The sequence below is a fragment of the Oncorhynchus mykiss genome, chromosome 23 (genome assembly GCF_013265735.2).
Source record: "Oncorhynchus mykiss isolate Arlee chromosome 23, USDA_OmykA_1.1, whole genome shotgun sequence".
NCBI classification, from domain to species: domain Eukaryota; kingdom Metazoa; phylum Chordata; class Actinopteri; order Salmoniformes; family Salmonidae; genus Oncorhynchus; species Oncorhynchus mykiss.
Window position 1 is genome coordinate 62256390 of NC_048587.1, and position 24436 is coordinate 62280825.

The 24436-nt window shown below is 45.2% G+C and overlaps 2 protein-coding genes across 7 annotated transcripts; both read right to left on the reverse strand.

Annotated features, from left to right (window-relative positions):
• Positions 1 to 1728: 1728 nt before the first annotated feature.
• Positions 1729 to 17555, reverse strand: LOC110532867 (aftiphilin). Of its 5 annotated transcripts, XM_036960999.1 has the most exons (11): positions 17256 to 17555; positions 13216 to 13687; positions 12229 to 13000; positions 11886 to 12186; positions 11019 to 11281; positions 10759 to 10885; positions 9934 to 9990; positions 8452 to 8568; positions 6081 to 6150; positions 2319 to 2403; positions 1729 to 2154 (listed from the first exon to the last, which is right to left on the reverse strand). In XM_036960999.1, the coding sequence occupies exons 2-11, from the start codon at positions 13652 to 13654 to the stop codon at positions 2004 to 2006; spliced, it is 2382 nt and encodes a 793-aa protein (XP_036816894.1). In that variant the 5' UTR covers positions 13655 to 13687; positions 17256 to 17555; the 3' UTR covers positions 1729 to 2003. The 5 variants fall into 5 exon arrangements, with proteins under 5 accessions (XP_036816894.1, XP_036816892.1, XP_036816893.1 ...); XM_036960997.1 differs by having other exon boundaries at positions 11886 to 13000; positions 17351 to 17552; XM_036960998.1 differs by having other exon boundaries at positions 6081 to 6147; positions 11886 to 13000; positions 17256 to 17552.
• On the reverse strand, positions 3098 to 5949 carry LOC118943937. 2 transcript variants are annotated; one of them, XM_036961001.1, is made up of 2 exons: positions 4857 to 5949; positions 3098 to 4799 (listed from the first exon to the last, which is right to left on the reverse strand). In XM_036961001.1, exons 1-2 carry the CDS (start codon positions 5231 to 5233, stop codon positions 3389 to 3391), a joined length of 1788 nt encoding a protein of 595 aa, XP_036816896.1. In that variant the 5' UTR covers positions 5234 to 5949; the 3' UTR covers positions 3098 to 3388. The 2 variants fall into 2 exon arrangements, with proteins under 2 accessions (XP_036816896.1, XP_036816897.1); XM_036961002.1 differs by having other exon boundaries at positions 3098 to 3570; positions 3664 to 5949.
• Positions 17556 to 24436: the final 6881 nt, after the last annotated feature.

Here is a 24436-nt window from a genome sequence, read left to right on the forward strand (position 1 = left end):
TAGGAGCACACTCTTAAAGGGAGTGCTCCTAATCTCAATTTGTTACCTGTATAAAAGACACCTGTCCACAGAAGCAATCAATCAATCAGATTCCAAACTCACCACCATGGCCAAGACCAAAGAGCTCTCCAAGGATGTCAGGGACAAGATTGTAGACCTACACAAGGCTGGAATGGACTACAAGACCATCGCCAAGCAGTTTGGTGAGAAGGTGACAACAGTTGGTGAGATTATTTGCAAATGGAAGAAACACAAAAGAACTGTCAATCTCCCCCGGCCTGGGGCTCCATGCAAGATCTCACCTCGTGGAGTTGCAATGATCATGAGAACGGTGAGGAATCAGCCCAGAACTACACGGGAGGATCTTGTCAATGATCTCAAGGCAGCTGGGACCATAGCCACCAAGAAAACAATTGGCAACACACTACGCCGTGAAGGACTGAAATCCTGCAGCGCCCACAAGGTCCCCCTGCTCAAGAAAGCACATATACATGTCCGTCTGAAGTTTGCCAATGAACATCTGAATGATTCAGAGGACAACTGGGTGAAAGTGTTGTGGTCAGATGAGACCAAAATGGAGCTCTTTGGCATCAACTCAACTCACCGTGTTTGGAGGAGGAGGAATGCTGCCTATGACCCCAAGAACACCATCCCCACCGTCAAACATGGAGGTGGAAACATTATGCTTTGGGGGTGTTTTTCTGCTAAGGGGACAGGACAACTTCACCTCATCAAAGGGATGATGGACGGGGCCATGTCCCGTCAAATCTTGGGTGAGAACCTCCTTCCCTCAGCCAGGGCATTGTGGATGGATATTCCAGCATGACAATGACCCAAAACACACTGCCGTGGCAACAAAGGAGTGGCTCAAGAAGAAGCACATTAAGGTCCTGGAGTGGCCTAGCCAGTCTCCAGACCTTAATCCCACAGAAAATCTGTGGAGGGAGCTGAAGGTTCGAGTTGCCAAACGTCAGCCTCGAAACCTTAATGACTTGGAGAAGATCTGCAAAAAGGTGAGACAAAATCCCTCCTGAGATGTGTGCAAACCTGGTGGCCAACTACAAGAAACGTCTGACCTCTGTGATTGCCAATGTAACAGTTTTTTCTTTAGACCGTCCCCTCGCCCATACCCGGGCGCGAACCAAGGACCCTCTGCACACATCAACAACAGTCACCCACGAAGCATCGTTACCTATCGCTCCACAAAAGCCATGGACCTTGCAGAGCAAGGGGAACTACTACTTCAAGGTCTCAGAGCAAGTGACGTCACCGATTGAAACGCTATTTAGCGCGCACCACTAACTAAGCTAGCCGTTTCACATCCGTTACACTCACCCCCCTTTTGACCACCTCCTTTTTCCGCGCAACCAGTGATCCGGGTCACGGCACCAATGTAACAGTATAACTTTAGACTGTCCCCTCGCCCATACCCGGCGCGAACCAGGGACCCTCTGCACACATCAACAAGTCACCCACGAAGCGTCGTTACCCATCGCTCCACAATAGCCACGGCTCTTGCAGAGCAAGGCGAACTACCACTTCAAGGTCTCAGAGCAAGTGACGTCACCGATTGAAACACTATTTAGCACGCACCGCTAACTAAGCTAGCCGTTTCACATCCGTTACACCAACAAGGGTTTTCCCACCAAGTACTAAGTCATGTTTTGCAGAGGGGTCAAATACTTACTCATTAAAATACTTCCCTCATTAAAATGCAAATTAATTCATAACATTTTTGACAGGTGTTTTTCTGGATTTTTGTTGTTGTTATTCTGTCTCTCACTGTTCAAGTAAACCTACCATAAAAAGTATAGACGGATCATTTCTTTGTCAGTGGGCAAGCGTACAAAATCAGCAGGGGATCAAATACTTTTTCCCCTCACTGTATTTAACCATATTGCTGATTATCAACATTTTGACTTTGCATCAATGTTCAATCTAGCTTTGAAGCGGACAAGTCTTCTGTGTTTATGTGTATGTGCATCCATCCATCCATGTGTGCATCACTCTAGCAGTGTACCAGAGCCAGCGGCTGGTGTGAGGGTGATGGGGAACATTAGGACCTTAGCCTTCATGAAGGACAGGTCAGCCAGCCCACAGATCACCCTGGCTGCCTCCTCACTCAGCTGGTCCTCCTCATCCCTATGGGGTTTCCTGACACAAACAACACATTAAGATGGAAAAACACAGAGGCGACATTTGATTGCAGGTGAATTTTCCATGCAAAGCTCTTTCAGACCTGGCAAAGCACGATATAAAACCAATAGATTATGCTTGATTAGCAATTATTGATCACTACGTGTGTGTGTCAGTCTGACCTGGTGGAGGTGGTGGTGTTCTCCATAGTAGACATGAGGTGGTTCAGGGTGTCAGCTGGACGGCTGCTGGTGTCACTGTCTAGCTCTGGTCCACCACATCACACACACACACACACACACACCATACATATGTACACACACATTGCACCTGTGTTTAGAGTTCAAAACAAAAATACCACCATGGCACTTCTGTCCTTGGTCCAAATAAAAGGTGTACAAACTACTAGCAAGTGGTGAAGAAACCATCAAGAATTTGGTCTTTCAACACAGTGGGTGGCAGTATGGAGCTGGAATAAGAATCGACAGAACAGAGGAAAGCAGCATAGAGTTGGATAGAGGGCTCTTCCTTACATCTTTGCCATTCTGGATTCCGTGACAGCATGGGCAGCAATATTGAAGGCTCTCTCCATTTTACTTAAATTAGTTAATTGACAGTCGGTTAACAAACTGAAAGGGTTTGCATACTGCCTCCTGGAGTGTATTGTCTGAACAGGCATTAAGGCCAAGGTGGGTGATTTACAGCCACATCCAGGTATGGGACGTTTCCTCAGGAGTATAATTCATTGGCAGATCCTTCCTGCTGACCTGGATGGAATTCTGTGATCCTTACTTATCCTATAGAAATTCCCACCCAGTTGACTGCTTCCTTATGGTGAACGGCCTCAATGGCACTGCCCATGTTAAACCAGGATGTGTTATATCTATCCATGTCTATGGAGGAAAGTCGTCAGTGTAGTGATAGAACAGCCAGAGAAAACCAAGAGGCAGGACAGCTCAGATAGGTGTAATATATTAGAAAGAGGTTTATTCACCTATTTACAACAGTGTTTATTGCAACCACACTGAAAGAACCTTAAAACATCTCATTGGTAGGGGGATCTAAAAAGAAATATAAAAACATATTCAAGCTAAATCAAATTGTATTTTATTTTGCAGATATTGTGTTTATATAATCACAGTGATTGTAAAGATCAGTTTCAGTTTACTGAATATATATATGTCCTCTTTATTTTACAAAGAAAATGAAAAGTAAAGATACAGAAGAATATAAGAAAACACAGAATAGCAGCTTAAACAAAAAACAGTAAGAGGATCCTGGGTTTCTCTATCCTGGCTTTCTCTATCCTGGGTACTAGTAAGAGGATCCTGGCTTTCTCTATCCTGGGTACTAGTAAGAGGACCCTGGCTTTCTCTATCCTGGCTTTCTCTATCCTGGGTACTAGTAAGAGGATCCTGGCTTTCTCTATCCTGGGTACTAGTAAGATGATCCTGGCTTTCTCTATCCTGGGTATCAGTAAGAGGATCCTGGCTTTATCTATCCTGGGTACCAGTAAGAGGATCCTGGGTTTCTCTATCCTGGGTACTAGTAAGAGGACCCTGGCTTTCTCTATCCTGGGTACTAGTAAGAGGACCCTGGCTTTCTCTATCCTGGGTACTAGTAAGAGGACCCTGGCTTTCTCTATCCTGGGTACTAGTAAGATGATCCTGGCTTTCTCTATCCTGGGTACTAGTAAGAGGATCCTGGCTTTATCTATCCTGGGTACTAGTAAGAGGACCCTGGCTTTCTCTATCCTGGGTACTAGTAAGAGGACCCTGGCTTTCTCTATCCTGGGTACTAGTAAGATGATCCTGGCTTTCTCTATCCTGGGTACTAGTAAGAGGATCCTGGCTTTCTCTATCCTGGGTACTAGTAAGAGGACCCTGGCTTTCTCTATCCTGGCTTTCTCTATCCTGGGTACTAGTAAGAGGATCCTGGCTTTCTCTATCCTGGGTACTAGTAAGATGATCCTGGCTTTCTCTATCCTGGGTATCAGTAAGAGGATCCTGGCTTTATCTATCCTGGGTACCAGTAAGAGGATCCTGGGTTTCTCTATCCTGGGTACTAGTAAGAGGACCCTGGCTTTCTCTATCCTGGGTACTAGTAAGAGGACCCTGGCTTTCTCTATCCTGGGTACTAGTAAGAGGACCCTGGCTTTCTCTATCCTGGGTACTAGTAAGATGATCCTGGCTTTCTCTATCCTGGGTACTAGTAAGAGGATCCTGGCTTTATCTATCCTGGGTACTAGTAAGAGGACCCTGGCTTTCTCTATCCTGGGTACTAGTAAGAGGACCCTGGCTTTCTCTATCCTGGGTACTAGTAAGATGATCCTGGCTTTCTCTATCCTGGGTACTAGTAAGAGGATCCTGGCTTTCTCTATCCTGGGTACTAGTAAGAGGATCCTGGCTTTCTCTATCCTGGCTTTCTCTATCCTGGGTACTAGTAAGATGATCCTGGCTTTCTCTATCCTGGGTACTAGTAAGATGATCCTGGCTTTCTCTATCCTGGGTACTAGTAAGAGGATCCTGGCTTTCTCTATCCTGGGTACCAGTAAGAGGATCCTGGCTTTCTCTATCCTGGGTACCAGTAAGAGGATCCTGGCTTTCTCTATCCTGGGTTTCTCTATCCTGGGTACTAGTAAGAGGATCCTGGCTTTCTCTATCCTGGGTACTAGTAAGAGGATCCTGGCTTTATCTATCCTGGGTACCAGTAAGAGGATCCTGGCTTTCTCTATCCTGGGTACTAGTAAGAGGATCCTGGCTTTCTCTATCCTGGGTACTAGTAAGAGGATCCTGGCTTTCTCTATCCTGGGTTCTAGTAAGAGGATCCTGGCTTTCTCTAGCCTGGGTACTAGTAAGAGGATCCTGGCTTTCTCTATCCTGGGTTCTAGTAAGAGGATCCTGGCTTTCTCTATCCTGGGTACTAGTAAGAGGATCCTGTATTTCTCTATCCTGTGTACTAGTAAGAGGATCCTGGCTTTCTCTATCCTGGGTACTAGTAAGAGGATCCTGTATTTCTCTATCCTGGGTACTAGTAAGAGGATCCTGGCTTTCTCTAGACTGGATACCAGTATGTTTGTGCTAATATTCCACTTCATGTCATGCCAAACATAATTTTTGGCATATGACAAAGTACAAGGAGTGGAATGTTAGTACAGAACAGGTCTGGATTTCAGGCTTTTTCACATGAGCTTATTTCTACTACTACCAAAATGCAGCTACTGGGGGGATTCCCTTTAGGCTATGGCCACACATTCATCTATATGGCTTGACTTGTCTTTGCCCCATTTCCTCCACTAATACTGAAAGATCTCTCGCCCAGTGCAATAAGAAACAGTGTTTGGATCAATGATGAAGGGTAACAACATGTGAGAAACCTCATCAGCATCACTCAATACAGGGCAGACGAGGTAGCCGGTTAAGTTAGACGTATAGAGAGAGAGCCTTGGGATTCCAGAGTACAAGATACAATTAAAGGGACAGTAGGTCATGAAAATGAGTAGTACCATCTAGAGGGACACTTCAGTGTGAAGAGAGGAGCAGAGGAGAGATGGAGGGGGAGAGGGGGGGAGTGATAGGGACTATGTTCCAAAGTCCACACTTGCATACCACTTACTTAGAATGCATGTCCAACACATTGCTTCATTATAGGTGGTAGTCTAGTATGTCCAACACATTGATTCATTATAGGTGGTAGTCTAGTATGTCCAACACATTGCTTCATTATAGGTGGTAGTCTAGTATGTCCAACACATTGATTCTTTATAGGTGGTAGTCTAGTATGTCCAACACATTGATTCATTATAGGTGGTAGTCTAGTATGCTGGTGTGGACATTGGAACCAAAGAGAGCAACAGGAGTCAGGTAGCAGCAGTCGGAGGGGAGAGTGTGTACAGCAGCCTCATCTCTGGCCCTGTAGGTAGGGGGCTCAGTGGGAGGACGTACCATCCAGACGGTTGACGCCAAGGCCACTGCTGCTCCAGTCAAACTGGGACCAAGGCTGGGGGGCCCCCTGCTGCCGGAAGGAACAAACTGGAGTGAGGCTCAGCAGTGTGCCCTCTATTCAACACAGTCTCTTGAAGGCCCATACTCACAAAAGCAAATCAGACAAAGGAGTGCTGATCTAGAATCAGGTCCCCCTGGTTCTTGTTATCTTATTGATTATGAGTTATAAGACTAGACTGATCCTAGATCAGCACTCCTACTCCAATACGCTTTGTGAATATGGCCAGGTCTTCGTGATGAATAGAGGACAGAACAGAGGAATTGGGTGTTAGTTAGTCTAGGGTCAGATATTGTCATTATCCTCCTAATGCTAAGGTTAGGATCTGCGGTAAGGATATCTGATTATAGGTCAGAGTTTAGGGTTAACTTCATTATCAAGGGAGTGTAAAATATAGTGCCCAATGTTGCCCTGTTTGTGTTGGGTATACTGTGTGAGACACAGGATGTCTGGAAACATTACCAACTGTCACATCCTATCCACAGACTGTCTGGAAACATTACCAACTGTCACATCCTAGCCACAGGCTGTCTGGAGACATTACCAACTGTCACATCCTAGCCACAGGCTGTCTGGAGACATTACCAACTGTCACATCCTAGCCACAGACTGTCTGGAAACATTACCAACTGTCACATCCTAGCCACAGACTGTCTGGAAACATTACCAACTGTCACATCCTAGTCAGAATGTCTGGAAACATTACCAACTGTCACATCCTAGCCACAGGCTGTCTGGAAACGTTACCAACTGTCACATCCTAGTCAGAATGTCTGGAAACATTACCAACTGTCACATCCTAGCCACAGGCTGTCTGAAAACGTTACCAACTGTCACATCCTAGCCACAGGCTGTTTGTAAACGTTACCAACTGTCACATCCTAGCCACAGGCTGTTTGTAAACATTACCAACTGTCACATCCTTGCCACAGACTGTCTGGAAACGTTACCAACTGTCACATCCTAGCCACAGGCTGTTTGTAAACGTTACCAACTGTCACATCCTAGCCACAGGCTGTTTGTAAACGTTACCAACTGTCACATCCTAGCCACAGACTGTCTGGAAATGTCACCAACTGTCACATCCTAGTCAGAGTGTCTGGAAACATTACCAACTGTCACATCCTAGCCACAGACTGTCTGGAAACATTACCAACTGTCACATCCTAGCCACAGACTGTCTGGAAACATTACCAACTGTCACATCCTAGTCAGAATGTCTGGAAACATTACCAACTGTCACATCCTAGCCACAGGCTGTCTGGAAACGTTACCAACTGTCACATCCTAGTCAGAGTGTCTGGAAACATTACCAACTGTCACATCCTAGCCACAGGCTGTCTGGAAACATTACCAACTGTCACATCCTAGTCAGAGTGTCTGGAAACATTACCAACTGTCACATCCTAGCCACAGGCTGTCTGGAAACGTTACCAACTGTCACATCCTAGCCACAGGCTGTCTGGAAACATTACCAACTGTCACATCCTAGTCAGACTGTCTGGAAACATTACCAACTGTCACATCCTAGCCACAGGCTGTCTGGAAACATTACCAACTGTCACATCCTAGTCAGAGTGTCTGGAAACATTACCAACTGTCACATCCTAGCCACAGGCTGTCTGGAAACGTTACCAACTGTCACATACTAGCCACAGACTGTCTGGAAACATTACCAACTGTCACATCCTAGCCACAGACTGTCTGGAAACATTACCAACTGTCACATCCTTGCCACAGACTGTCTGGAAACATTACCAACTGTCACATCCTAGCCACAGACTGTCTGGAAACATTACCAACTGTCACATCCTATCCACAGGCTGTCTGGAAACGTTACCAACTGTCACATCCTAGCCACAGACTGTCTGGAAACGTTACCAACTGTCACATCCTAGCCACAGACTGTCTGGAAACATTACCAACTGTCACATCCTAGCCACAGACTGTCTGGAAGCATTACCAACTGTCACATCCTTGCCTTTTCTGTCCTCAATTCAAGGAACATAACTATTCTTACCTCTCTCTCAAAGTTTATTTTGAAGAGAGTATCTAAGGTCCCTCCTCCTCCAATGAGCTTTGAGAAAGGGGTGCGGGATTGAGGAAACAAAGACGGAAGAGAGTTTAACAGCTGGTAACATGTTCACACACAGCCGTGGTGTGCCTGTTGCTCTGGAGTGAAGTTTCCCCTAAGTACAGATCTAGGATCTGCTTCACCTCCCGCAATTCTAACTGTAACCATTTGGAGGGAAAATGCTAAACTGACCACATATCAGCATCTAGGACAACTTCTCCCTACACCTGTTTCTGTACCTGTATTGACGAGGTGGTGGTGGTTTCCTGTGACCCAGGAAGTGCTTGTGCTGTGGCAGCAGTCTTCTCCGCAGTTGAAGCTGGTCTCAGTGGCTCTTTGGTGGGCTCTAACATTCCCTGAGAGAGAAAGAGGGGAGAGGGGGTGAAAGAGAGAGAGGAGAGAGGGGGGATAACGGGGGAAAGAGAGAGAGAGGGGGGATAACGGGGGAAATAGAGAGAGATGGGAGAGAGGGGGGATAACGGGGGAAAGAGAGAGAGAGAGGAGAGAGGGGGGATAATGGGGGAAAGAGAGAGAGAGGGGGGATAACGGGGGAAAGAGAGAGAGAGAGGAGAGAGGGCGGATAACGGGGGAAAGAGAGAGAGAGGGGGGATAACGGGGGAAAGAGAGAGAGAGGAGAGAGGGGGGATAGCGGGGGAAAGAGAGAGAGAGAGGAGAGAGGGCGGATAACGGGGGAAAGAGAGAGAGAGAGGAGAGAGGGGGGATAACGGGGGAAAGAGAGAGAGAGAGAGGGGGGATAACGGGGGAAAGAGAGAGAGAGGGGGGATAACGGGGGAAAGAGAGAGAGAGGGGGGATAACGGGGGAAAGAGAGAGAGAGAGGGGGGATAACGGGGGAAAGAGAGAGAGAGGGGGGATAACGGGGGAAAGAGAGAGAGAGAGGAGAGAGGGGGGATAACGGGGGAAAGAGAGAGAGAGGGGGGATAACGGGGGAAAGAGAGAGATGGGAGAGGGGGGATAACGGGGGAAAGAGAGAGAGAGGGGGGAAAACGGGGGAAAGAGAGAGAGAGGGGGATAACGGGGGAAAGAGAGAGAGAGGGGGGATAACGGGGGAAAGAGAGAGAGAGGGGGGATAACGGGGGAAAGAGAGAGAGAGAGGAGAGAGGGGGGATAACGGGGGAAAGAGAGAGAGAGGGGGGATAACGGGGGAAAGAGAGAGATGGGAGAGGGGGGATAACGGGGGAAAGAGAGAGAGAGGGGGGAAAACGGGGGAAAGAGAGAGAGAGGGCGGATAACGGGGGAAAGAGAGAGAGATGGGAGAGCGATAGGGAATAAAAGGTGAAGGGGAAAGGCAGAGAAAGAAAGAGGTCACCATGGAACACTTGGTCACATGATGAAAGGTTTGGAGCGGGAGAAAGCAATATGGCCGACTGCCAAGTCATCATCTTATTGCTTTACACCTACCCAGTAGTTTTAGATCTGTGAACATTAAGGGTCTATCAGCATACAAGTCTAAGGGAAGGTAGCCTGGTCCCAGATCTGTTTGTGCTATCATGTCAACTCCTGGTCATGTTTGGCATGACAAGGAGTGGCATGACGGAACAAACTGACTGGTACGCATGCTTAGGGGGAGGATCTAGGGACAGAAATGGAACTAGGGCCACCATGGACTGTGTCCATATGGGCCCTGGTCTAAAGTAGTGCACTGTATAGGGAACAGGGTGCCATTTGGGACACAGTACAGTATCTGCATCAGTCCACTCACCAGGCTGGCTGCAAACACAGGAACTATGACAGGCTGCTTTCTCTGACCAGTGAACAACTGTGGAGGAGAGACAGAATCAGAAATCCCCAAGTAACTTTACCTGTAGCAGGAATTCAAGCTGGTGAAATGGTGCTGCTTTTACACCAATAAACAGAATATACAGACAGAATAACATTATATTATAGATGAAGAATTGACATATAATCCACATACAGTATGTACACTATAGATACAGCAGCAACAGAACACTTCTACACAGTAAAGGGGACATATAGACACATTTACAGTAGATGATGTGCAATATGGAATTATGGGGAGGGAGGAGAGAGGGAGGGGCTTACGGACAGACAGACAAGACACAGGGAGTGTTCAATGCTCACTGCTCAATGATTGTCTGTATTGTTATTGTTTTTAATAACCTGCCCAGGGACTGCGTTTGAAAATTAGCCAGCTGGCTAAAACTGGCACTTTTACTGAAACGTTGATTAATGTGCACTGTCCCTGTAAAAATAAAAAATAAACTCAACACATGACAGACAGACAGACAGACAGACAGACACATGACTTACTACATCGTTGATGTTGTTGTTGTCAAAGGCAGATGGCTTCACGTTTTATTTAGTTATGTTGCTCTGATGGAAAGTCCTTCATTGAGCACTATATATGTAGATGTTTTAAAGTCATGTGAAATGCCATCCATCCATTTTGTTACTGTTTGTTGACATCTGCTGTTATTCTGTTGGGGAGGCTGAGGCTCACTCTGCTACACATGGAACCATTCACACAACTACAGAGTGTGGCTTTAAACTGAAAAGAGGCCGTTACCATGTTTCTGGTGTCCATCCCCAGACAGCGGAGCAGGGCCCTGTTGCTATGGGAACCGCCCCACTGGAATCCCAGGCCCACGGCATCGTGGAGGTCCTGAGGCTGCCGCCACGCGCCCCTAGGAACCCTGGGTAAAGCAACCAAGGAGGCGGTCACATACAGCAGAGTAGAGCTTTGGCCAGCCTCGAATGCTATCTGCTGTTATTCCACTGAACCATCATCGTTATAATCATCATCATCATCACTAGAGGTTCTCTCACCAGTGTGTAGTGTGGTTGAGCCCCTTCGTCTCCTCTTCCTCAGGCTGTGTGTCTAGAGTCTCTAGCAGAGCCCTGAGGCTGAGCACATTCAACACCTCATCCCCACTGTCCTCCACCTCCTCCTCCACCCCCGTCTCCTCCTCCTCCATGGCAGTCTCCTCCCCCTCCACCCCAGTCTCCTCCCTCTCCTGATCCAGTTCTGGGACTGCCACTGCAGGGAAGCTGGTCTGTAGGACTCTCTGTAGCCGGATAGACAGGGAGTCCTGAATGGGAGAGACAGTGCTTGTTTGAGATCTAGTACAGTGCAGTCAACTATATTGTAATCAAACACAATTAATGGGAAAGATTTTTAAACTAACTATGTGCATCTACCTGATTTTGAAGCAAACTGAAGTCTGGCAGGAACTGTCTTATTCCAGCAAACTCATTTAGGTGTGAACTACCTCTAGGAGCTACCTCTAGGAGCTACCTCTAGGAGCTACCTCTAGGAGCTACCTCTAGGAGCTACCTCTAGTCGAACTGCAGTGACAATCTATTGATACAATAATAAAAAACCATCTGGGCAGAATTATTCTTGCAGAGTCAAAGGTTATGACGAACATACTACAAATGTCAGAGTGGATTTCTACCAGACGTGGGACAACTAAGTACTGTAGGATGCCTCGTCATCCAGACTCCTGGAGAATCCTGTTTGGAGTCCCAACTCTCTATCACTTTACATTTGAGCATGCGGCGGCTGACCATTCATCTCACCGGTATAAATTGTGTGTCGGCCGTGTTGGGGAAAATGTGAGGTGACGGAGCTGGGACTGTCTCTCCGGCGTTACACAATATAAATCCACTCTAATAACTCAGAAGACCACTCACCTGCAGCCTGTCCCTTCGTACAGCAGCACCTCCCTGACATCTCTCTTTCCACTTCTTCTCCTCTGCCTCTTCTGTCCGCCTGGCTCTATCCTCCTCTCCAAACTCTGCCCAGGTCTCCCCCTCCGACAGACCTCTCTGGTCCCCATACGCCCCCCAGCCCTCCTCCCTCTCACCCTGCCCCTCCAGGGGAGCAGAGTGGAAGTCTGCAAAGCTGTCGCTGACAGGAAGGTCTCCATGTCCAACCTCTTCCCCACACGCCTGGGTCGGACCTGGGTCCTCAGAATAGTCCTGTTCAAAGTCACCAAAGCCCTCCTGTGTCCTGGACTCCGATTGGTTGAAGTCAGCAAAGTCCTCCTGGCTAGGGAAGGATCCAGCATCCCTGAAGATTCCAAAGTCCTCTTCTTCATCTTCCTCCTCCACCATCTTTGTCTCGGTCTCCTCCCGGAGGTCACTCCGCTGCACCTCTTCTTTCTCCTTCTCCTCCTCCCCTATTGACGAGGGAGTGAAGACCGTCTCGCCAAAGTTCCCAAACTCCTCCAAAGCGTCTGACGACACAGCCTCACCAGAGGAGGCAAACTCCTCACTCACTGACCCACTGACTGTGGTGGGGAGAGGAGAGACACTGTCCTCTGTTTCGCTCTCCTCATCTTCCTCCTCCTCCACCCTCCTCCCTCCAAGTTCTGGGTCCTGTGTAAGCGCGCTATCCCTGTTGATGCTGGGTGCCCTCTCTCCAGGCTCCCCCAGCCCCTCACCCCTAGCACAGAGCACCTCTATGGGGGCTAAGAGGACAGAGTCCTGAGGGTGGCCCCTTAGCTCACAGTGTTGCTGGACTCCAGTGCAGTCCCTGTCCCCTTGCTGTGCTAAACATTGAGAGTCAGGCCCGCCAGGCTCTATTCTGGCCCGCTGCTCTATGTCCTTCTGGACCGAGTGTGCATTGCAGAAACCGTTGGTTAGGTTTGTCCCTTCCATCCTGCCGTCCTTCCTGTGCTCCGTACTGTGAGTGTGAGTGAAGCCGCAGCACCAGGGTTCCAGCTCCATCTCTGGCTCGGCGAACGCAGAGAAGTCTGCAAACCCCTGCTCCTGGCTGGGGGAGCCCAGGCCAGCCGGTACAAGACCTGTGGTGAATTAAGTAATACATTTTACTGGAACGTATTTAAAATACATATAGAGATGCCTCAGCCATTTGAGTACAACAGTTCATATTCAAAATTATTGAGGATTAAAAACACAATACAACAAAAACAAAAACTTACATTAGTATTACAAGGACTAAGTTGCTAGGCAACCTCACTAACAACTCCATGACAGCCCTCGGGACTAAAGTTGTTACCTGCAGACATGGTCCCCTGGTGATGCCGCTTGACAAACCCATTGGTGAGAGGGAGGTCAGGGAGGTCGCAATGACAGGGCTGCCCTTTGACCTCCAACCCCGGCCGAACCCTGCCGACCTCTGAGGTCCCAGTATTAGCGGGCTGTGATTGGTCCACCACCGGCGCCCGTGGCTTCTTCAGGTCGTCAGCTGCTCGGAACTGTTTCGAGATTCCGTTGCTATGGGTAGTTCCGGAGAAAGAGGAGGAGTTACTAACACTAAAGTGCACCGTTGATAGGGTCAGGGAGGCGGGGTCTGTTGTGGAGGGGCACGGCTGGTTGGATGACATTGCCACACCCCCAGAGAAATCCCCAAACTCGTCATCGTCCTCCTCTCCCCCTGATTCGTCGTCCAGCGGAGGGGGGGAGGAGGAGTATATGCGCATCACTTCCTGTTCCATGGGAGAGCTCTCCTGGCTGAAGGCCTCATAGATCTGTAGGGAGAACACACAAGACAGGTTGAGTACAGAACGGCCTACTAGAAGACAGGTTGAGTACAGAACGGCCTACTAGAAGACAGGTTGAGTACAGAACGGCCTACTAGAAGACAGGTTGAGTACAGAACGGCCTACTAGAAGACAGGTTGAGTACAGAACGGCCTACTAGAAGACAGGTTGAGTACAGAACGGCCTACTAGAAGACAGGTTGAGTACAGAACGGCCTACTAGAAGACAGGTTGAGTACAGAACGGCCTACTAGAAGACAGGTTGAGTACAGAACGGCCTACTAGAAGACAGGTTGAGTACAGAACGGCCTACTAGAAGACAGGTTGAGTACAGAACGGCCTACTAGAAGACAGGTTGAGTACAGAACGGCCTACTAGAAGACAGGTTGAGTACAGAACGGCCTACTAGAAGACAGGTTGAGTACAGAACGGCCTACTAGAAGACAGGTTGAGTACAGAACGGCCTACTAGAAGACAGGTTGAGTACAGAACGGCCTACTAGAAGACAGGTTGAGTACAGAACGGCCTACTAGAAGACAGGTTGAGTACAGAACGGCCTACTAGAAGACAGGTTGAGTACAGAACGACCTACTAGAAGACAGGTTGAGTACAGAACGGCCTACTAGAAGACAGGTTGAGTACAGAACGGCCTACTAGAAGACAGGTTGAGTACAGAACGGCCTACTAGAAGACAGGTTGAGTACAGAACGGCCTACTAGAAGACAGGTTGAGTACAGAACGGCCTACTAGAAGACAGGTTGAGTACAGAACGGCCTACTAGAAGACAGGTTGAATGTTCAATCAATCAAATAAATGTGATGGTGGGAGAAAAATAAAAGGAAGATCTTGTTCTACATAGTTATATGTCATTATTAACAGACAGTAGGTCTTGTTCTACATAGTTATATGTCATTATTAACAGACAGTAGGTCTTGTTCTACATAGTTATATGTCATTATTAACAGACAGTAGGTCTTGTTCTACATAGTCATATGTCATTATTAACAGACAGTAGGTCTTGTTCTACATAGTTATATGTCATTATTAACAGACAGTAGGTCTTGTTCTACATAGTCATATGTCATTATTAACAGACAGTAGGTCTTGTTCTACATAGTTATATGTCATTATTAACAGACAGTAGGTCTTGTTCTACATAGTTATATGTCATTATTAACAGACAGTAGGTCTTGTTCTACATAGTTATATGTCATTATTAACAGACAGTAGGCCTTGTTCTACATAGTGATATGTCATTATTAACAGACAGTAGGCCTTGTTCTACATAGCCAAATGTCATTATTAACAGACCTACATGCTCTTCCTATTGTAAGTTAAAAGTAACAAATAAAGCAGAGTAAGTTTGGCTAAACAGAGCGACCATTTTACTCACATATGCGCCTAAATATGAAGCTGTCTGACCTGGAATTCTATCCTAGGAGCACCAGTGTACCAAGACAGTTTTGGAATTCTAGCTGTAATATATTTCATTGTGCTTCTATATGTATTTGTGAGCGCCTACATTTTTCAACTGCACTACGTCTGACCAGGGTGAGCCCTAGGGTGCCATTTGGGACAAGGAGAGAATGTCAGAGAGATCAAGGTCACGGGGTAATCTATAACGCAGGTCTAACTAGCTACCTACTTCACTCCTCACTGATAGACTAGCTGCATCTTACACAAACACACTTTCCCCATTACGTTGCCAATTCAATAATTGAAGAATCTGTTAAATAACCTCAAAGTTAACAATTATTCTTTAGTCTCTTGCTTGCCTGTAATATCAGTTATTCTAGGACCAAAAGGCCTACTGTCTACCTCCGTCTTAGTTGTTTTCTTGTTGTTGAGGCCATTGGAATGGAAAAAGTAGCCAGGACAAAGCCTACACAACACCTCCAGTCAGCCAGCCAGTCAGTCAGCGAGCCAGTCAGTCAGTCAGCGAGCCAGTCAGTCAGTCAGTCAGCGAGCCAGCCAGCCAGTCAGTCAGCGAGCCAGTCAGTCAGTCAGTCAGTCAGTCAGTGTAAACTGATCCAGGGAATTGTATCCAGCAGCACCATTGCGCTCCGCTAGTCAGCTCACAGATAGGGAGGGTGAGGGCTGCTGCTGCACCTACATAAACAGATTGTGTCTCAAATGTCACCCTATTCCCTATATAGTGCACTCCCTATATAGGGCCAATAGGGCTCTGGACTGGTGAAAAGTAGTGCACTACATAGGGAACATGGTAGATCCTCTTCCACCAGAAACTCTGTACTTCATAATATTATCAGCGTGCTACCATAAAGTAAGACCATTTCTGTGTGTGAACATACAAGTATATCCCTTCACCACTAATTTACTAGGTATCAGTGAGTACATACAGAGATATAGGCATATCCATAGCTATCCAACTAATGAAGAAGCCGGTTAGCTAGCTTCCTGTAACATGATGCCAATGCACTGCACTGAATCTGAATCTATCGTCAATGGAAAATGTGAACTACAATCCCAACTCTGTGTTTTAACGTTTAGAAACGTCAATCTTTCATCAGCGTGAAAGAATCCCTTAAATATATATATTTTTTTTAAACACTCGACCTCCATCCAACAAAACTACACTTCAACTACACTTCCCGAGTTACGTTTACACTAGGTAGCTAATTTGCTGTAACATGCAGATATGACAGTTGGAACACTAACCCTATATAAAAAGGTGTGTATCAATTTAACATAATTTCTCGCTGATATGAAAGATAAAGTCATTGTGCATTCAAAACCATGCGGCAAGCAATGCGTGTTAATGTCCAGCCCGAGGGTCAGGACTCAACAAAACTCCCCCCTACAGAAGACGTCTCGCTCCAATGACTCTTATGTGTAATGTAATGGACCTGAGACTCATTAAGGGCTAGTGTTGTTCTAACTAGCTAGATAAACCACTTGACTTTGATACCCTGTAGTAGTGGGAAATGAGGTTGATGTCTGTTGGCAGTGAGATGACAACCCTGAGCTATGATAAATGGGTCACGATGAGAAAATATATAACTAGCGAGCTTGTTGAGAAACAAATACAATTTCGTTAGCTACTAATGTTAGCTAGCTTTGAAACAACAACAGACCCATTTGAGATTAGGCAGGTGTCTTAAACTGGCAGGCTAACTAATGCTGTGATTAGATATCTAGCTAGTAAACTAGATACGTAGATCTTAATAGTTAACGTTAGCCAGTTAACTGTGAGAATAAATGAGACAGACGTGTTTGCTTTTGAAAACACCAGTAATGTTTTATTTAACTAACTCTGGTCCAAGGGCCTACGTCGGATACAGCCCATATTGCAGATCCAGATCATGAGCTAGTGTGGCGGTAGATATAGCACTTCGTCAGCACTTCAGCAACATACTTACTTAAAGTAGCTATATTGAAGACAGTCACTAAACAACATCGTGTGAAAAAAAATCCTTGATGGATGAATTGAAAGATTCAGGCCATTAAAGAAGGCTCTTGCGGCATAGTGCCACACGTAATGCCCTGGACCAGAGCTAACAACTAGCTCGCTACTTGGCTAGCTATTTCCCTCTTACCTTCAGATGTTGTAGCTATGGCATGTTCATCTCACAACCGGGATGTGCAGATGAACTAAGATGTACGAAACAAAATGTTGATTTAGAGTAAATACCTGTTATGATAATTAGCGTAGCAGGTGCCTGGACTGTAGCTAGCTACACTGCCTCTCTCTATCAAGCTACTGTTACTGCATCTCTCCACTTCACTCTGTTGGCATGATAACAAACAAATAAAACAATTGTGCCGATTCGTTACTTTCTGAAATGCCAGCCCAAATGTTTTAATTTGTAAAATCCTCCTTTTATTTGTTTATTTAGCTTAGATTAAATAAGAGTTAGTGTTGATTTACAAAAAAAATGTAAATCTATATTTACAAAACATGAGATCTTCTGGGTAAAGTGGGTAGGTAACTATACTTTCCTGGCATGGCATGTAGGTGTAGAGTATATACCTGTGATGAACACATTGCTGCTCACATGGAATTACCACATATCCTTTGTTCATACTGTAATAATGTTAACATAGGTTATAGCCTACACCAGCTGTGCTGTGCTCACAGACACACCTAGACAAGTGCACCTATCAACTACTGGACTGTGATTGAAGGACCCTCATGCTGCATCTATTTTATTCAGCTGAACATGAGAAATATTGTAATTCAAGTTGAGAGGGAGATAGAGAGAGAGAGAGAGAAACAGACAGGCAGGCAGACAGAGGCAGACAGACAGGCAAAAAGATACAGAGTTATAAATATTATTATCATGGGTTATAAGAATCCAATCCATTCAGTGAGATTGTTCTTCCATTAAGAACTGCTATGCATGGCCTCTGTAGGCTAAGTGGACTCAACAACACCCACATAGAATAAGATATTTGTCATTTAATGTGTCTGACTGACACATTGTCAAGGTCAACGTCTCAGAGAGATGAGGGTCCTTTTCCGGTCATCTGGCGTCGCTCAGCTGGAGAGAGAAAATACATTTAAACACATCTATGTTCTTGAAGGTGCCCTCAGCTCCCAGCAAATGAGACTTGGCTCCACAAGTCATTTATTCCTTGTTATAACAACACAGTCATTTTGCATCCCAAATAGCACCCTTATCCCTATGTAGTGCACTAATTTTGACCACAGCTGGTCAAAGGTAGTGCACTATATAGGTAATAGGGTGCCATTTGGGAGTTAGACACAATCAGTCCACATTCAATATTGACATCCACAAATCTGGAGCCTGCTATGGCAGCAATACACAGTCATTGACTGAGCCTCAGAACTCTATACGGCTATTTGTGCTCATGGGACTCAGATTGGGTTGAGCAATCACTCCAACCAGATTAGATTACTGAGTAATGTTCAATCATGTCAGATCATCTCTATAATCTTTTAGGATTACATCACATTATTACCAATGGATATCATAAAATCAGTCAAGTCATATAACAGCTGAGGTTTCCACATTATGAAGGAGACACTGTTTCAGTGACAATTAGGGTTAAGTGCCTTGCTCAAGGGCACATCAACAGATGTTTCACCTAGTCTGTACAGGGATTCAAACCAGTGACCTTTTGGTTACTGGCCCAACACTCTTAACCACTAGGCTACCTACCGCTACAAAATAACATCTATAAAAGACATCTTGAAATCATTAAAAAAATATATATATAATTTTAAGTAGATAAAAAAGGTGCTACATGTTATTAATAGGAATGTGATAATAATGTTACTATTGAACAGTACATAGACTTACATTCCAGTGGTAAGTTTGGTAAAGAAACAGCAGGTGGCGGTACAGAGCATAAACAAACCATCACGAGTCGTGCTGAGCATTCCATTGACAGCCTGACGAAACAAAAACGGACCCTTACCTTAACTCCAACCTTAACCCCCAACCTTTACCTCATTTTAACCATTTTGTTTTTAAATATCAGTTTGTATGTCAGACACATCCCCTTAGTTTTTCCCCGAGGCATCCCAGGCTGATGAAAGCAGTTTGAAAGGGGCAATCTGTGATTGGTACAGCCCATTTTGGACTTTTAAATGAATGATAATGATAATACCCATTGATTCTTGAAGAATAGAACTTCTAAATGAGCTTATTAGTTCGTCTGTCAGAACCCATCAGAACCTAATCAGCTGGTTTTGTCTCAATTGTTTGTAAACAATGCAATTGTAAATCAAAACAGTCAACTGAAATACTGATCATTTTGATATCATGGATGGTCAGTCCTTTCATTTTGATATCATGGATGGTCAGTCCTTTCATGTTGATATCATGGATGGTCAGTCCTTACATCCATAGCTCGGTCCATGTATTTTAGAGTGGTTACATTTCTGCAGCTCCATCCATCAGATGTTTATTGCCAAAAAAGTGGTTGGGTAACCACTGTTATTGCTGATTGCTTCTTTAACCCATTCCACTGCTCCTCCACATAACTGCATAACTTCCTGTCTGTAATCACTCAGTGACTGTGACAAAGGCATTTGTGTCTGTCAGGCAAGACGTCAAATGTCAAACCAGCGGACTCTACCCTATCTCTCCTTCTCACACTGTCTCCATCCCTTCAGCTCTCTCTCTCTCTCTCTCTCTTTCGCACTCTGTTTCAGACACATGCACACAGACTGCACACACACTCTCTCGCTCTCCCATACGTATTTTATGCACACACACACACACACAATCTCCTTCCTTTCCTCCTCCCTCTCTCAGCTTGGCAGGGGCAGGACACAGACTCCCTTGTTTTCCTGATGGCTCGTTGTCAAGAGCTCCATACTGTGGTTCAGCCCTGTCAGAATGAAACACATTGAGCACCGGGTACATTCCAAGATGACACATTTATTGGTCTACGAAGTAGTCGTTTTAACAGAAGCATGAGAAACGAAAACGTTTGACGAGGAAGAGAGCACAACTAGTGGAATTACTCCGTTAATGAACACAAACAAAACATGCTCTAAATGCAAAATGTTACAATTCTCCATGAATGACTCAACTTGGTTTCATTCAGTTAGGAAATAGTGTCTAATAAGTCTGCGTGTCCCAAATGACACACTATTCCCTACATAGTGCACTACATTTGACCAGTTGAAAGTAGTGCTCTATATAAAGGAATAGATTGCCCTTTGGGACACAGACAAAGAGTTGTATTGCTCCTGTGGGACTGGTTATATGCAGGATCCTCTGTTGAAAACCCAGAATAGAGAATGAACCTGTTAACCAGGGATCTTCTTTCCTGAGTCAGTCAGTCAGACAACACTAGCTACATCAGACAGAAACAACCCCTTTACATGTTGTAGCAGACAGACTTATTTTACACTGGATCTGGTCAAACTTCTCATCCTAAATCCTTTATCCTCATCTGATGACAATTGGTGAGAGAACAACTTGATCAAACCTAACTTTATAGATAGTCTTGTAATTCAAAAGCATTCATCTTATAATATTTAATTTAACAGGCACTGTTTTAAAAAATATATAAAAATGGTCTTGTTCTTGATAAATGAAAAGGGAAACCCTATAGTACAACATCAACAACAGCACAACCTAACCTACATATGACACTCCATAATAACTACAGTTTGCTTTTCCAAAAAAGCAATAATAATTACTGCATCCCAAATGACACCCTATTCTCTATGTACCGTAGTGCACTACTTTGAACCAGGGCCCATAGAGCTCTGGTCAAAAGAAGTGTCACTTGTTAAGGAATAGGGTACCATTTGGTACATACCCATTGACTCGTGTCTTTTCCTTCCAACAGCAGTTTAATGCTTCACTAGGCTATAACACCACTGGTAGAAAGAACAAAAATACATCTCACATGTTTTGTAAAGTCTACAAACAAAAAACTAGGAAAACCTATAATCTTGGCTTCTCAGATATACAATATGCTCAGATAGTACTTGTATTCTACAACCAAACCGGGGTTCAATTACTACTTGAAATCTTTCAAAAGCATTCCGTTTGCTCTCGTCTAGTATGCCTGGAGTGCCTGATGGGCGGGGCTTGCAGTCCTTGTGACTATTCTATTGGTTCCATTGTGCCAGTCAAGCTCAGATAAAGTATTTGAAATGATATCAAATAGTATTTAAACCCAGGTCTGTCAACAACACAGGTGTACCGAAACGCTTTGCCTATAAAGCACAGACACATTTTCTCATGTAAAAACCAAGGCCATGTTCAAAATATGTAGAAAATGGGAAGGCATGTTAACATCATCAGATTACAATCGGGGAGCAATGACATTCAGTTCAAACCAAAAGTCTTATTTTTATAAAGTCTTACTTGTTTTTCTGCTGTTTTTCTGAGGCCAATGTAGGTCAGAGTGGGTTGAATGGTATTTGCGTTGTGGCAGGCTGCAGCTGTAGACCCAAGGGCTGAGTTCAATCAAACGCGCACTGCAGGTATTTCACATTGTGGAAAAGTCCTACTAGCTCCTGTGTTCCAGCAATACACCATCTCGTTCAAATCCAATAACAGTAACTCATTTCAATCAAATCCAAACCTGATTTCTTCCAATTAGCCTTGATTGATTCATCAGTATTTATACCGTTTTTTTTTTTTGTAAAAAGACCAATGTAATGTTTTTTCTGTACTGCATGTTTGCTTGAATGTCAGTCCTATTAGAGGAGTTAGGATCATGAGACACAAAGTTACAAAACAAGCCTTTTAGGGGCTTAGTCAGTAGTGGGGCGGCAGGGTAGCCTAGTGGTTAGAGCGTTGGACTAGCTGCAAGTTCATATCCCCAGCTGACAAGGTACAAATTTGTCGTTCTGCCCAGTTAACAGGCAGTTAACCCACTGTTCCTAGGCGTCATTGAAAATAAGAATTTGTTCTTAACTGACTTGCCTAGTTAAATAAAGGTAAAATAAAAATTAAAAGGATGCACCATTTACTAGGCTGTTGCAGATAGAGATATGAAGTATAGACTGGTTACCATTCCCTATTTCACATTAGACAGTCATGACTGTTCTACACAATATATTTCTATGTAAATGTTGTTGTGCCCCTCCAGAATAAGCCCCCGCCCCATGTTGTGAATCAGGAAGTGTTTGTGTTATCTCCCTCCCCCCGGTCTTCCTGGATATACAGCGTCACGGGAGTGAGTGACCTCTCAAGTTGACCCCTAGACCACAACTGACAGGCTGAACCACAGGCGAGATGCTAGAGTGACAGGCGAGATGCTAGAGTAACAGGCTGAACCACAGGCGAGATGACATGTATGACATTATTAAGAATAGAACACGTCTTTTATTCTGCCTCATGGTTTTAACCACAATTTGGTATTTTATACATAGATGTATTATTAGGTCTCTTAAGGATTTCCAATGTGAATCATATAGGCCTACTTATTTTCCCATGGGGCAACTGGATATTTGTTTGTATTTAAAATGAAGTAGTTTCACTAGGGATGTTTTCCACTCACTACAGCCAGAAGTTGTAGTTTCACGAGGGATGTTTTCAACTCACTACAGCCAGAAGTTGTAGTTTCACGAGGGATGTTTTCAACTCACTACAGCCAGAAGTTGTAGTTTCACGAGGGATGTTTTCAACTCACTACAGCCAGAAGTTGTAGTTTCACGAGGGATGTTTTCCCACTCACTACAGCCAGAAGTTGTAGTTTCACGAGGGATGTTTTCCCACTCACTACAGCCAGAAGTTGTAGTTTCACGAGGGATGTTTTCCCACTCACTACAGCCAGAAGTTGTAGTTTCACGAGGGATGTTTCCCCACTCACTACAGCCAGAAGTTGTAGTTTCACGAGGGATGTTTTCCCACTCACTACAGCCAGAAGTTGTAGTTTCACGAGGGATGTTTTCCCACTCACTACAGCCAGAAGTTGTAGTTTCACGAGGGATGTTTTCAACTCACTACAGCCAGAAGTTGTAGTTTCACGAGGGATGTTTTCCCACTCACTACAGCCAGAAGTTGTAGTTTCACTAGGGATGGTTTTCCACTCACTACAGCCAGAAGGTGTGGTTTCACGAGGGATGTTTTCCACTCACTACAGCCAGAAGGTGTGGTTTCACGAGGCATGTTTTCAACTCACTACAGCCAGAAGTTGTAGTTTCACGAGGGATGTTTTCCACTCACTACAGCCAGAAGTTGTAGTTTCACGAGGGATGTTTTCCACTCACTACAGCCAGAAGGTGTGGTTTCACGAGGGACGGTTTTCAACTCACTACAGCCAGATCAGCACCGACAATGAAATCAGCCCCCCGAAACACACCCAGACTAACACAACATTAAGGATACAATACTGTTGAGGTCAGTGCATTGGGCTGGTTCATACAAACTCTCTCTCCCTGTCCTCCGTATTGCCTTCCTAATAGCCTACTGCAGTTTCCTTATGGAAATGAGTGCCTGTCATGCCAAACATAAAAAATAGTTCTCCATCTTAGTACCTCAGGAAAACCCTGTGTGACCATCCAGGAGAAAAAGACAGAGAGGAGGACGTTATTGCTCTCTCACAGAAAAGACCTGTGCATATGCAGCCTACTGAACAATTCTGCATCCCACAGAATATTGTCATGGATTGCCTACTGTAATGATGTTCAGAGACCGAACGTCTCATATAGCACACACACATTCATTACCAACCACTCACTATCCCCCCATGCTGAATGTGATGCACTGTTCAGGGTTCAGTCAGTGCAGTGGCCTATCTGGGCAAAACCAAGGAAGGGACCATTTGAAGCATCTTACAGGGGTAAACCAAGGAAGGGACCATTTGAAGCACATTACAGGGGTAAACCAAGGAAGGGACCATTTGAAGCATCTTACAGGGGTAAACCAAGGAAGGGTCCATTTGAAGCATCTTACAGGGGTATTTCAAGGAAGGGACCATTTGAAGCATCTTACAGGGGTAAACCAAGGAAGGGACCATTTGAAGCACATTACAGGGGTAAACCAAGGAAGGGACAATTTGAAGCATCTTACAGGGGTATTTCAAGGAAGGGACCATTTGAAGCATCTTACAGGGGTATTTCAAGGAAGGGACCATTTGAAGCATCTTACAGGGGTAAACCAAAGAAGGGACCATTTCAAGCACATTACAGGGGTAAACCAAGGAAGGGACCATTTGAAGCACATTACAGGGGTAATCCAAGGAAGGGTCCATTTGAAGCACATTACAGGGGTAAACCAAGGAAGGGTCCATTTGAAGCACATTACAGGGGTAAACCAAGGAAGGGACCATTTGAAGC

Bases quoted from the DNA above. Each gene is read 5' to 3' on its own strand.
- LOC118943937 (XM_036961001.1), bottom strand. From the start codon at position 5,233: ATGAAGTGGAATATTAGCACAAACATACTGGTATCCAGTCTAGAGAAA. The intron at 4,800-4,856 runs GATCCTCTTACT...ACTAGTACCCAG, and splicing joins CCCAGGATAGAGAAAGCCAG to GATAGAGAAAGCCAGGATCC.
- LOC110532867 (XM_036960997.1), bottom strand. From the start codon at position 13,654: ATGGAACAGGAAGTGATGCGCATATACTCCTCCTCCCCCCCTCCGCTG. The intron at 8,569-9,933 runs GTGAGTGGACTG...TTTCTCTCTCAG, and splicing joins CTGTGTTTGCAGCCAGCCTG to GGAATGTTAGAGCCCACCAA. The intron at 2,155-2,318 runs GTCAGACTGACA...TGTTTGTGTCAG, and splicing joins AACACCACCACCTCCACCAG to GAAACCCCATAGGGATGAGG.